This window comes from Podarcis pityusensis (genome assembly GCF_964106645.2).
Source record: "Podarcis pityusensis genome assembly, chromosome: 11".
Classification (NCBI taxonomy): Eukaryota; Metazoa; Chordata; class Lepidosauria; order Squamata; family Lacertidae; genus Podarcis; species Podarcis pityusensis.
Genome location: NC_138036.1, coordinates 31,430,432 through 31,445,631, shown reverse-complemented (window position 1 = coordinate 31,445,631; position 15,200 = coordinate 31,430,432). Strand labels below are relative to the sequence as shown.

Below are 15,200 nucleotides of genomic sequence, written 5' to 3'. Positions count from 1 at the left end.
GTTGGATAGTGTTCTCGAAGCTACCAGCATGAGTTTGACCAAACTGCAGGAGGCAGTGGAAGACAGGAGTGCCTGGCGTGCTCTGGTCCATGGGGTCACAAAGAGTCGGACACGACTAAACGACTAAACAACAACAACAACAACACCTAGAAGATCACTTAACTGCTTATATACTCAAATGATCACTGCACTCTGCAAGAGAGCCCATACAAATGGAGGAATCAGTCCTCTAGTATGGAAATACCTGCTTTTTGAAACTCTCTCCTGTTATGTATCAAAGAGCTGGTACCTCTATTATATTTCCGGCACCTATTAAAGAACTTCTTTTTCCAACAACACTTTTAAGTGGAGATTCTTTTCCCAGTCTCTGTATTAGGCTTGAAATTGCTTTTAGATACATTTTAACTGCTAAAATTGTTGAATCACTTTAGGATGTTTCACAGGAAATGATTCATAAATGAAATATATTTCAGACCCAGGTAAGTCTTCTCTTTATAGGCTGAGTGATCCCTGTTGTGCACTCTGGAACACACATCAGACACATCATACAGATAATTTACCTCATTCAGCAGCAAGCCTACCCTCCCTTTGGTACATGTAAACATGATTGCCTTTGAATCAAGACTATTCTGAAACAAAAAAATTGCAGATTTTCACTTTTGACTGACTATATCAATCCCCCAAAGTTGCTACTTTAGTTTACACTCAACACTCGAGTAGTTTGGAAGGAAGCTGTATTTTTCAAACTTTTGTGCTAAGACTTTTATATGATAACCTCAAGCATGTCCTTTTGTTTGTGAGTTGTTAAAAAGTCTGATGTACATCCAAGGTTAAACCAATGAAATGGAGGCACACTAAAGCAAGTTGTGGATAGTTGCCAATGCAATGAAGGTTATCGAAAGAGTTAGCAGCTCGGGGAATTGATAATGGAAAACTTGCTCCTCGTGTAGTTCCTAGAGCAGTTTCCAAAGCTACTGCTTCCCCTTTCTTTGTCCAAGCCACCAACTGGGATTGAGATATAGAAAATAGTATAGAGACATAGAAAGAGGAATGTATAAACAAAGTAAGAATGCCAAAATACATATGTTGAAAAACTTTCTACTATATGAAGTTTCCTTAATTTTCGTGTCTGGAAATCCTTTCCACAAAGGCGAAGTAGCATTTAGTTTCCAGATGTCAGGCTTATATATCAGTGATGAAAAGAAACATGAATCACACTGAGTTTTGCAAGCACAAACCTATTTAAATGAAAAATCAACTTAGTTTAGTTATAAATTAATCTTTTGTGGGTGAAACTGCTACTGCAGTAGACATTTCCTGATTAATGTGTGTTGGAATTTTGCAGGAGGCAACCTGACATTTACAGGAGCAAAAGCGTCTTCTGGACAGGAACAAAGCATCAAAAAGTGAAAATACTTTTCTGAAACTTAAAGCATTATTTCCCTGCAAAGAATGTGACAGCATCATAGACATGAAACAAAGGGTCTACCAGAATTCCCCCCCCCCCGCCACCAACCTACCAGGCAAATTGATTTCCCACCATTTTCTGTATCATGGATTGTCAGACAGAAGATTCTGCTTGACTCTCTTTTTCAAAAGATCTTATTATGAAGGAAAGCCAGGAAATGCTTAATGACACATTGAACCTAATGATAATTAGTTTTATCTTCTGCTATAGAGCAATTCAGAGCGAAAACAGGAAGATAGCAGCTGTGATATTTTTAAAAAGCTTTTTGTTTTGCAATCTGAAAATAGGAATGCAGTCCTACACTAGGAGTTTGATGGCCCCAAAAGCCATTACATTATGGGGCAAGCTTCTTTTTCCAGCATGTGCAACAGCAGCATTCAATAAAGACAAATCTTTCTGGTTTCAAGTCCCTTATGCTTCTTTTATCATTGACCAAATAAAATGTCATTTCTACTAGATCTCAATGAGAAAAAAATATGAAATACTCTCTTTTCATCCCAAGAGAAAGCAAACCATGCCTAAGTTCTAGCACTGACAAAACAAAACTTTCAGCCTGTGTTATACAACTTTAGGCACACAGTGAGATAATGCCTAAAATAATATGTGAAATATTATCCATGTCAAATTTCAATTAACAACGAATGTCACTTTTGGGCATTACAGCAAGGTAATTAGTTCTGGATAGCTGGTACTGTGTGTTTTACTTCCCTTCCCCCAAACAGCAGGTATTTTGTTGTTGGTACATTTCCTGTAACAGCACCATTTATTTTCCCTGTCATAACTGGAGCTCCTCCAGTAGTAATGGCTTCTATTTTCTCTAGTGCTACATTAAACTGCCTTGGAGCATCCATCATAGCCTTTATGGGCTCTCCATTTCTCCTATAGTGGAAAGGGATTGTTGTCCAAAACATCCTCTGTCACATCCAGTTTGCATGATATAGCTTTGATGAAAATCATTCATAGAGGGATGTCAAGACTTTTATCAAGGGCAGCAGAAAGCGTTTGTAACTGAACATTTTTTTCAATACCACCTGAGACTTCAGCCATTCTTCAGACTAAGAGGAGGAAATAATAATAAACTTTACTTCCTGAAAACTCTGAGAAAAGGATGATTGACATGCAATTAAAATGCATAGGTTTGTGTCCAGTGCTCTGCCATCCAGATAGACATTGGACTAGTGAAGGTTGAAATGAACTAATTCATGGACTACAGCAGCCATACCCAATCTGGTGCCCTTCAGATGTTTTGGTCCTTATCATTGGTCCTGTTGACTAGGGTTGCTAAGAATTTAAGTCCAACATCTGGAGGGCCCAGATAGGGAAAAGCTGGGCTATAAAGACTAGATGCGCCCGACCACCAAAACATCCCTCTGCAGATATTCCCTCAAACCCGCACCAACACATCATTCTAGAACCCATATATACAATTTGATACATGTTTGCTTAAGGTATGCCACTCAGCTGGGGTCTAAAGAAGCAATCAAATTTTGATTTAGCGTAGGGATTTCAAATAGCAATACTTATGCTCCAAGTAATGTTCCAGGATAGTGATGAGACAAAGTCAGTACAACAATGCTGAGTTCACAGTGATTGCTAAAGTAGATGGGTAAACAGCAGAACCCCAACAAGAGTCATGTTTGCCTATACATTGCTTAAATAATAAAGATTTCTAAACAATCCCTTTAAAAAAAAAAAAAAAGGAAGTAGACACCCTTAATAAGGCCTCTCTCTGTTTGGATCATGACAGGAAAGGAAATGTTCAATTCCCATTAGTCAGGCTGCCCTGCTGTTACTAGGGGAGAATGCTTCATTTTTTAACCAGAGCCTAGCCTCGCAATACGGCACTCAATCATTTGGAAGCTTGTTTTTGAAAAGAAACTGGAACTCTCACTATTTCAGCCATTACAAAAAAAAAATAATAATAAAAAACTACCAAGTCCAAATCCTTCTGCAATGGGAAATGAAATGCAAATTGGGAAACTTTATTTTATTTTCTCCATAAACTTATTTTTTAATTACAAATTAGCTTGGTAGCACATTTTTTCTCTTCTTCGAATCAAGAGCTTCTGGCAACAGTCCTCTGTTGACTCACTACCTTGCCCTTGTATATGTTCACTGAATCAAATACTGAGGTTTGAAAGAAAGGAACTGTTTAAGTTTTCAAGAAACAAGGCAGCCACAGTCTCAGCCAGAGGCGATAACATATTCCTTCCATATGGAACAATGTTGTGCATATTGAACAATATTTATAATACTTATTTTGGAGAAAAGCTAAGCGCAGTATAAAGACACAGAATAGAGTGCTTCAATTTAAGGCCACTATATATGGAGCACACATTCCTAAGGAAATTGTTTTGAGAATCCTGCTTTTCAGATAAGACATGTTGAAAATATGAAGCTGCCCTATACTGATTTAGACTACAACTAGCCCAGGATTACCTATTCTGACTGGCAACTCTCCAGGGTCTCAAGTTGATGACTTTTGAAGCTCTCCTCCTGAGCTTATTGTAACTGGAGTTGCAAACTTAAGACCTTGTACATGCAAAACATGTGCTCTGCACTGAGATACGGTCTCTCCTCAGTATTTAACATTATCCTCTATCAAGAAAGAGCTAATGTGGTACCATGTTGGCTATTTCTGTTCTACACTTTATTAGATTTAATAAAATAGAGACGCATTTCCCTGCTGTGATTGTTGCACCTAGAAAAGTGAGACTAGCAAGACATCACTTGAAATGCTACTGGATAATCAAGTGAAGGCAAATATATCAGAAGCTGCCATAGAAACAGTGAGGCCTCTCTCCTCTCTCTCTCTCTCTCTCTCTCTCTCTCTCTCTCTCCCCTCCCCCGACTTGTAATTCAAATTTATACAATGACAAATTGCCAACTACTCTGTGATGGAGCTTTTGTTCAGCAATAGAAGTCATTTGTTGTTATCTACATGTGCACAGAACTTTAAGGTACCATCATTCCATGTTAGTCTGTTTCAGCAAAAACAATGAGTCTTGTGGCACCTTAAAGACTAACAGATTTATTATGTGATAACCTTTCAAGGACTAGGGAAATGCAACCTGGTTATTTTTCAATATTGAAACAAAATGATCTCATCAGGGTCTTCCTGTGAGGTGCTTATGAAACAGTGCCCATCCTTCTTTTCCCATCTTTATTCCCCAGGTTCAAGCAAAAGTGATATTGGATCCAAATCCCATTCTGTATCCAACAGTGCTTAGTGCATTGATCTCATATTGCCTATGCACCATATTTGTAAAATGAATATTTATCTGTATCAAAATAAATGAGACTGTAAAGAACATGGTCAACTTGCATGGGGAAAGAAGGAAACACTGAGCTATACTCAGTTGCTTGGGGTACCATAAAGCAAGCTGACTATGACCCTCCTTCCCTTCGCTAGTACACGACACTTGGTAAGAAAAAGATTACAACATACAACCTATCTCAGTTTTCTTGCACCTCCAGGAGATACATGTCAGTGGCTATTTTGTTAAAGTGATCAATGCATTTCAGATATTAACACAAAACCCCTGAAAAACTACCTGCTTCTAGCATGTACAGAATAATAACTTTCCTCTGTATGTTGGAGTGGCAAACTGGTGCTGCTCCCATAAGTTGCTGGACTGCTATTAGTCCTAGCCAACTTCACCAATATTCAAGGATGATGGGAGTTATAGTTCTCTGATATCTGTTGACAATAGCCCTGTTGATAAGCCTTAACTGTTACTGGCATTGCCCTTTTCTTTGCCCTCCTGTTTAGTTTTCTGTTCCACTCCTAAGAACAAGGATCTCTCTTCTTAATGGAGAAGCATAATTTGACAAGTACAACGAAGATGCTGCATAAATTCAACAACAACAACAAAACCCACTATGAAGCACAGTCTATTCAGTTACAGTTTAAATTTATAACTGATTAAACACTTTTTTAAAAAAAGTTTATACTGGAAAATTGGCAGACTAGTTCTTGTTCTCAGAACTGGCACATCACTCATTCTTTCATGAAAATAAACAGATGACATATTTTTCAATACTTGCCAAAATAAAATTAATTTAGCCATCAACTTTTTAGTATCTTACATGTCATTTTATTAAATGACTCCTTAAAATATGTTCTGAAGTTGTGGGGTTTTTTTAAGGTATAAGAAGACAATCCAACAAGCTGTGTACGGATGGAACGAATGATATTGGAGCAGAATTTGGTATAAACACAACCTGATAAGAGAAAATGTAAGAGTTTAAAAATCTTTCAAAACTGTTTTAGGATGCCTGCAAAATTTAAAAATCCTGTTAAATCAAGAAAAGTTGACACCTTAACAAATATCTTAGGCTGCTACCAGACAGATGATTCCTAGTACTACTAATCACTGCTCTCCTGCTGTAAACTACCAGAATTGCAGAATACTTTCCACACTATCAAGAAGTATGTATTGTGCCCTTATCTGTGTATATATCCTGCTATGTTTCATCATCTAGGCCTGAAGGTGTGACACAGATGCTTTGAGTGAAGAAGGCCCAATTCACCTGGGCAATCCTTTTTTAAAGAAAATCTAATAAATCAGAGCCCCCTAAAAAAAACCTTTTTAATTAGTGCTACGCGTTTGCTTCTTTTAAAAAGAGCTGTCCAAGAAATGTGAAAAAATAAAGTTTTTCACTATGGTTTTACAACTCTTTCATTTAAGTGCTAATATTTCAATATAAAAAGGGAAAGGTCTTTAGCAGTAATCTAAAATTCTAAAAAGCAATAAATGTGCTAAAATTGTGACAATTGAAAAGGTAATAGTGAAGGTGTATTAAGCAGCAAAATATTCACCAGCATGGTATGTCACTGCACATATCAAAACACTACCCAGTTAAAAAGAATTGTGCTAGGATTGTCTACACCTGAGGATTGTGTTCCTCTTCCATTCATCTTTTTTTTTTTTTTTTTTTTTGAAAAAAAAAGGTGGCAGGCAGATACCCAGGAAAGGGCTGTTACTCGGACTCTTATTCCAAGTCTCCACACAAATTCAAACACTCATAAACACTTGCGCACCACAGAAAATTCTGTGGTCATATAAAGTGGGGGGAACAAGTAGCTGTGTTTATCCCCTGAAGCAGTAGTAGAATGGAACTTCCATCAAAAGAGCAGAATGGTGTGGCTTTAGACTTCTGGGTGCCAATGACCATCTCTAGACCTGAATACTTCCAAACTCTATGTCGGCAGGACTGCCTTATGATGGAAACAAGAACTTTGAGGGCAAAACATGTTCAGCAATAATGGCGCTTATGATCTTCTCTACTGATACTACAAAAGCTTTTCCAGAAGTTCTAGCCAGTGTTCTATAGCAACTGTTGATATAGCTCAAAGAAATTTCACAGGGAAAAAAATTAGCAGCCTTCTGTTAAACTATACTGAATGCAACCTCTTCTGTTTAACAGAATTCTCAAATATGTCTAAGAATAGCTACCCACACGAGTCAAGTATTAAGATATAAAACTTCCCTACAACAATGTCACTTTGCTGTGCCTCAGCACCACTAAATCAAAGCCCTCCAGAAACAGTTAAGAATCTCTTTCCTTTAAGAAAAAAATTCACACCATTAACATACTTGGTCATTTTAGAAATAATGTTTATTGATTTTTGTGTTAAAACTGCCATAAGTTAAGTGATGCAATGGACAGAATTACTGCTGTACTATAAAGAAAATGTCTTTTGGGTTCTTAACCACACAATGAAAAGAATAACAGCTGGATTAATGTAAAAATAGTGCAACTTGATGCTGATATTGCAGAGGTGTGGACAAGATGGTACCTGTTCACATGAAAGACATGACACAGCACTGAAATATTTTCAGAGTTAGTAGAGAGGGAACTAAGCCTACAATGATGTGGTTCAAAGGAAGTGAACTTTTGCAACCCTGGTGGCAGAATCCAGTTGATTCCTCCTGCTCCATTTAAGCATTGCAGCTACTGCACAGGGTAAGAGTTACATTGAAATAATTAGAGAACAGAAAAATGGTTCTATAAATCCCTTTAACACAGCTTACCAGTAGAACCATCCAACAGAAGTCTAAACACCATCATATATAAACTGTGTATCTATTTTTTCTTTTCCATTGCTACTTCAATTATTATGCTATTTGCAATGCATAATGCAAAATACTTTCAGCCAAAGTATTTGGATGTATGCCACTGAAACCTACACATTATGGACTAAATCACATTTGAGTCCATGTACTTCAGCTTAACTAGATCAGGCAATATAAAAAGTGATTCTGCTTGGAATTATATACGCTCAACAGATCTGTTAAATCATTTAGAAAAATCACTTGTTAGGCATAATCCTTTTGTACAATCAATTTTAAGGATCATAAGGTGCTTTAAAAGCTAATTCTAACAATTATTATACATATTGTTCATACAAGTAGAGGCTATCATAAACTTAGGGGTATTGGTGATTCTAGCTACTTTCAAATGAGAACGAACTATGGTGAATCTTAATGGTTGATTTAAAACAAGCCAGCATCATTAACCATGCATGTATGGTTGACATACATACAAGAAAATTGGGAGTTTCTGGGGTGAAATAATTATACATACTCATCTGGTATACTTGCCTAAGCTGGTGAAGTATGCACCACACAAAAGGACTCAAAGTGATAGAAATGCAAACCCATTTCTTAAAGGAAATATAACCCTATCTAACATTGGAACATTAGAACACACCACTTCCTTAGACAGACGGACTACCTAGCCACAAATACTTCCATCTAGAACAAACATTTGATGCCACCACCAAATTCTCACTAAAATGCTACCTTATAGGTTGCTTATACCTGTGACCACCTGAGAGTACCCTGGTATGAATTAGAAGAATATATACAGGACTGCAGAAATTCATGTTCTTAGAGGCTCAAAAGAAGGCTACCAAGATCACATAATCCACAGTCCTTAAACTTGGGCTATAATCCTAAACACCCTTACTTTTCAGAATGTACCCATGAAGTTAGGGATATATATTTCCAAGTATTAGCCTGGACTATCATCCAGGTTGTGTATGTATTTCTTTTCTTTTTATTTCATTTTTTTAAACAACACTTAAAACAAACAATATAGAATAAAAATAAAAAGCGAAAATGGGGGAAAGGGAAAAAAGGAAGGTATATTATAAACCTATAATAATTAACTATTACACAATACAGTTCCATTTGCACCTATCTTATATAACCAGCTTGTGTGTCTGATTCACATACTGTATTATTTCTATGCAACTGAGGGCACATATAAGTCTAAGGATAATCACACTGAAGGAATTCAATAGTCTTGTCAAAGATGTGAAATGGTTCTATGATTCTATATTTTTTTTCTTGGCAACTTGATGATTTAAAGGCTCAAGCTGTTCATTCTCATTAGCTTACTCAACCACTAGCTTTGTGTATTCAATTATATATCCCATTATTGATTAAGCCTTAGTGAGTATGAGCTCATTTGCTCAGAACTCTATTTACTCAAGGAAAAGTTTATTACAACTATTCTTAGGTGTAGAAGCCAGGGGTACTGGGGCATTTATTCTGTATCTATTTATGTGAAAGTGAATGAAAAAGAAATCAAATAGGTTTTCTAGTTGCCAAATGAAAGCAGACATATTTTGTATTTTTATTGTATTATTATTTATTACATTGTTGTAAATTGTAACCACAGAAATCTCTTTTACAAAGGCTGGATTATCTAGAATTAGTTTTAATTTACATCTAAGTTTTTTATTATCTGAATAGTTTCTGAATCTGTGTAGAGCAAATTGGTGATTTCAGCTCATAAATATAGATACCTCATGGTGCCTCTCTCTCTTCAAAACTCCGCTGATCCGTTTTGACAACACATTACAATGCTAAACATGTGTCAAATTGGTTACCGCCTATATCACGGTGAACACTTGACATAATTAAGAGATGCCTTCCTCAAATCAACTGTTTTTATTTTATTCAGCATATCTTCAATTCTGCATCTTCCATATCCCCACCCTCAAGGTAATATTCATTTTGAGGTTACCCATCTTATAAATTCCCTATGAACTCTGTCTCTTCTCCCTATGCTTCTTAATAGTGGCAATTCAATTGTGACACCACAGCAGCTAGCGCATGCTGGAATAACCTCAACCAAGCTTATTTGTGCACTATCAGGCACCAAGCAAAGAAAGCAATGGGAGAATACCAAACCATACAGAATGTTGAAGCACTTCCAGAAACGTCCCCAATGCCTATGGCAGCACCATCAATTTCCACCAATCATAGAGAAGTATTTTCTCCACACTGAGAAAATACAACCACCCCCTACACAAAGTTCAAGGGGAAGTTTTCCAAGTCAAAGAATAGGCAAGAGTTAAAAGCACCTGATTTTAGCATACAAGCACTTTTGACAGGATGTGATTAAACTCAGCAAGGAGAATTTCTCCCCCCCCCCCTACTTGTGATAAAGCCTGCTGTAGACTCCCTTCCAAGACAGGCTTTTCAGAGGCAAATGAGAGGAAGGGGGGTGAGAAGGAAGCTCATTAAGGATTATACCTTTTACCCTACGCTTGAATCAATGTCTCTCCAATCTTTCCAACAAAGTCCTTTAAATATGTCTATGGTTGCTTCCAGATGACTTGCTAACTGAACATTTATCCTGATTTGTTTGCACAAATGTGCAGGGATGTTCTTTGAAGTCAACTGTCTGTTGAACTGATTTTTGTTTCTGGGGAGGTTATATGACATTGTGTTGACATTGTGCTGAGTAATTATCCACACTTTACAGTGTATTGCCCCATCATTTTCCTTACTGAAGAAGAAAAGATCCAAGTTGGGGTGGGGTGGGGGGTTAGTTGCGCAAGCGTGCAAAAATTCACCAACTGCACAACTTGAATGTGCTGCTATATAACTGAATCCCATTCACAAAACAGTGACAGTCTGAAAATGCCCTAGTTTCCAAGTTTTGCAAAATACATATATATCTTAGAATAATTGCATCTTAATTTTACAGAACTTCAACAAAGGAAAATTTTGCATTTATGATAACGGTTACCTTCTAATACTGAGGTTTTCAACCTTTCTGAGTCCATGGCTCCCTTGACCAACTACATTCTTTCTGCAGTGTCCCTGTGGGGCTCAGGAGCCCAGTTACATCACCCTTTGCCTGCAGAGCTGGCAGCTCTCACCCTTTTTTGAACACCCTCCCTTGTGTAGTGTTCCCTCAGCCTCCTCTCCTCTCCCCTGTCCTTGGGAGCCCTCTGAGCAGCCACTGCTCCCACCCTTGATCTCTGAGCTGCCCCCCCACCCACTCCAAAGAGAGGTGCCTCCTCACACAGTCCAACAGGGGCCTGGGAAGAGGATGCCCCCAGCCTTAGTGGCCCAATAGAGACTGTTCAAAGGTGAACATGAGGCCACCATCTTACTCACCTTGGGAGGCAGCAGTGGGCGCCACTGTGGAAAGGCTTCCCTTCAGTTTTGGACACTCAGATACCAGGCAGACATTTCACACAGCTAGCACAAAAAAGGCCAGTGGCCAGTGCCTAGCCTCCCATTTGCCCATCCATTCCCAAGAGCAAGGGCTGGTGGACTAGCTGGCTGGGCTCCCTTGCCTGCTTGCTCCGAGGCTCCTCAGTTCCTGACAACCAGCACCCACTGGCCAGCCCCAGAGGCACCATTCGCCTGTGGAGCTTGTAGCCAGGGCTGAGGCAACAACCAGCTGTGCAAAGCTTTGAGAGCCAGAGACACGAGAGGACATCAGAGGATGGAGGGAAAGAAGGAGAGACAGAGGCCAGTGTTGCCTGCGGCACTTATGACCATCATTCAAGGCAGCCTACGGTGCCACGGCACACTGGTTGAAAACCACTGTTCTAATAGAACCAAGTAAGGCTGGATTAATACATGCTTATTATACCACAGCACTGGCTTCAGTCAGAATTTGTTTCCCCTTCTTTTTCAGTTAGCTGAAAAGTTCTATTTACAGCAACACAGTTGTAGGTGCTTGTCAACTACAATAGAAATTAATCTGAATTTCTATTATATAGAAGGGCAGGTCCAGAGTGAGCCTGTGACACACATTTCTTGTCCCTTTAAATATAGCATTAGAAATGCTTCTCCTGAACGACTATTTTTATTCAAAATGGAACTCGGAATTTTTCCACTTACATTGGCTCATAGAAAGAGGTGAATTATCTATTTCAGAACTTCACCTCCATCTGGTCTGTAGAAAGATTTTCAGTAGTAACAAAAAAATAGGAATCATCTATAGCTAGTTGTGCTTAAAACCCATGTAATAAAAGACTGTATAATTATTTCATATTTCATTGCTATTAATATCTCTCACATTTAGCAAATGGGCTTTTTAGGGTTGATCCCTTTTTCTGGACTAATAAAGGTGTAGTTTGGGATACTGGTATCCATTATTCAACTAAATTAATTCCATGCTGTAATGAAGTAATAGGTGGAAGAAGCCTCTAACCTGTTGTGTAATGGTATCCCAGGGGCCCTGCCAGAGCTGCTCCCTGTAGCATTCATGTACACCTTTCCATATTTCATCCAGAGTTAAAGGTCTTCCATCTGGGAAAAAAATAATAATTGTAATATATGTATCTCCACATACACACACGAAATGCAGATAATTCAAAAGCAAAAACAGAAAACACAGAGAAAATTCTATTTCCTTTAAAAGATGCCACAACAACATCTGGGATGTTTGTGTATGTGGCTGGATGTTTGTGTATGTGGCTGGATGTGTGTGTGTGTGTGTGTGTGTGTGTGTGATGGAACATGGCCCAACCCTGCTGAGTGTTTTGTAGCTGTCATGTCCACGTAGCAGAATAACTGCCCTCTTCAGAGTCCTCACCATGCGGTATTGATTGGTGCTTACTCTTGTATCCTGGATAGTTGCTGAGGTTTTATAACAGAATGAAGTTACTGTATTGAAAAGAAACATATGATCTTTGCTCAAGTATTTGTTTTTGACAAATGAGAGACTATTTTGATGCTTTTTCAATAAGTATCATTATCTTGGCATTTATCAGGTGTCAGGAGGCCATTATCCTGTGATAAATAGTTTTATTCCACTGACATTTTCATGTCCGTGAAATAAACAAGATTTATTCGTCCAATTAACATTTGAATGTCATGTTTAGATACAATCCGAAATCCTGTTGCCATCAGATTCAGTTTTATCTTATTTTTGTTGAGCACACTCAAAATGGAAGACAAACTTCTTTGTTGACATCTTACCAGTGGTAACTTCAATGTAGGAAAATAAAATGGTGAGCAAGCAAAGTCAACAATATCTATGTAGGGAAATAGGATTTTATTGCATTATGTGATAAAATGTGATAAACGTGATAAAATGATACATAAGCCACAACTACTAATGAGGCGGCTGGAGCATGCCCTAAGTTACCACACACAGAGGAAATGTAATTGAAGGTTCCTGGTGATCTCCTTTGTGTGGTTTTTAGTACTGGAGAGCACACAAAGAGCAAGCAGATTCCTGCTGTGGAATTCCCCTCCTCCATATGTCTGCTGCTTCTGGATGTTATGTAAGGATTTTTTGCTTAGATAAGTATGACAATCTCTTATTACTATATTAATTTGTCAACACATAATTTAAATTTCATATTTGAATTGCTATTCTTACAAATGTTCACTGTTTAATCACTGTAAAGAGGGTAAGAGGGTAAAAAACCTTACAGATATAACCACACATAAATCATAAAATAATCTATGCTGTAATATACATACCTGACCATGTCTTAAATTCAATTTGTTGGTCCTCAGAAACCACAAATTGCACTTTATGTTGTTTCCTAAAATCCCATAATAATATCTAGATCAGAAGGTCTTACTCTACTAGGCTGAGACCCACACCTGGATTGCTGTGTTGGACCTAAAATGGGTCACACCAGCAACACTACCATGATACAAATAAATGGTAAAACGAAAAAAATCTTTTTCTCTCTAAATATAAAAAGGAAAATTTCAGGCTTCTGAATTCTCGCTAAGAATTAAGCTTCATTTAGGTTTTTAATTTATAAAGAACAGTGTGAATTTGGGGTGAGTTTTGCCTCTTTCAGAGATCAAAGCTTTATCACTTAGCATTTCACAGAGATGTGATTGCACTTACTGAAGTTGTTATAAAATAATGTTCCCATTGACTATTACTCTTCCTCAGTTGTCATACAGAGGCAAATGTTCCAGCCACAATAGTTTTGAAGATTATGAATCCTCACGTGCTATGTTTTCTATATTGGAAATTTAGACATGATGTTTACATACACTTCTATTTTGGTGCATATACATGAGCTGAAGAGTCACAAAAATGGACAGGTGCAGGGAAGTCTACACAGAAAGCTCATCTTATGCCAAATGAACTTAGGATGAAATGCTATGCATGTCGCCCTGCTAAACATGCTTCCTTGTTAAAACTAGGATTGCCTCTTGATACACTACCAGTATCACATTTCTAATTTATCTGTTGTCAGCAGCTAAGCCGATACACTTCACCAGAAATTGCTCATAGGACACTGCTGCCAGAAAATCACAACCATACAGATGATGCAACATGAATCATGCAACCAGAAGCAGCATTATGTATGCAAGTGGTAAAAATACAACCAAGAGAAAAATAATGTATTGTTTTCTCTCTAGCATAGACACATTCCAAAACCTTTAAAATTTTAAATATTATGTTTTCTGTTGGTTTTATTTATTTATTAACATTAATGATTGAAGTATATGTTTTAGAAATGCTCCAAAATGTGTGTGTGTTTGTGTGTGAGTTTTATTATACACTATACACTAACAACACAATCCTAAACCTGGCTTTTGCAATGTCACACACCACAATTTTATACTAATGACTCAAGTCTGACACACCAACATACACAGGATTGGGGTGCAAGTAAATAATATTTCCTGATGCAGGTGGAACAGAAAGATAAATCTGGGTGTCATCTGCATATTGGTGACAGCTCATTCCCAATTTCCCGATGACAGCTCCCAGAAGCTTCAAACAGATACTAAATGGGGGGGGGGGCAACATGGAACTCTGTGGGACAGCAGAGGACTTCAGTGGCACTGAACAAGAGTCCTTCATAACTACTTTCTGGGAATGGCCTCAAAGGTGCTAGTGGAACTATCATAACTTGGTACCTCTAACCACCACTTCTCACAGCCGTTCCAGAAGGATACTGTGGTCAACAGTACTGAAGTCACCAACAGGTTAAAGAGAACAAGCAGGGTCACACTCCTCCATCTCTCTCCTAGCAAATATAATCAACCGGGAACCAACACAATTTCAGTATCGTGACTGGGTCAGAGTTTGAACTGAAATGGGTCTAGTTAATCAGTTTCCTCCAAGCATGCCTGAAGCTAGACAACCATCTCCCTCTTAACTAAATTGCCCCCAAATGGGATATTTGCCACTCAGTGATATTTTTGAATATTTTTGGATCCAGGGAGGTCCTTTTAAGTAGTGCAATAATCAAAACTGATTTACAGATAGAACAGTCTGTGTTTTGGGTGCTTCTGTAGGACTTGCTCTAATCATGGTGTCCAGTTCTGTCCGGATCCATCCCTAAAGTGCCTTGCAAAATTGTAACAAATAATGGTTGACCCTGGTCCCAGTCAGGCAGTGTCTGCAAGGAAACAATCTGCACAACTCACTCTGCTGATATGTGATGTGATGTGTGTGTTTGTGCCCCACCTAATGGTGCTCAAGG

The 15,200-nt window shown here is 38.1% G+C and overlaps 1 protein-coding gene across 4 annotated transcripts in view; it reads right to left on the bottom strand.

The window, feature by feature from the left end:
• Positions 1 to 15,200, bottom strand: part of ATG10 (autophagy related 10) — a 109,120-nt gene that overhangs the window by 20,112 nt on the left and 73,808 nt on the right. For 3 of the 4 annotated variants that reach the window (XM_080973077.1, XM_080973074.1, XM_080973076.1), the window contains exons 5-6: positions 11,942 to 12,039; positions 561 to 629 (exon numbers count right to left, since the gene is read on the bottom strand). In XM_080973077.1, the coding sequence (XP_080829203.1) occupies positions 561 to 629; positions 11,942 to 12,039 (167 nt within the window). The remainder of the gene's footprint in view (positions 1 to 560; positions 630 to 11,941; positions 12,040 to 15,200) is intronic. The other variant, XM_080973075.1, reaches the window with a different exon arrangement.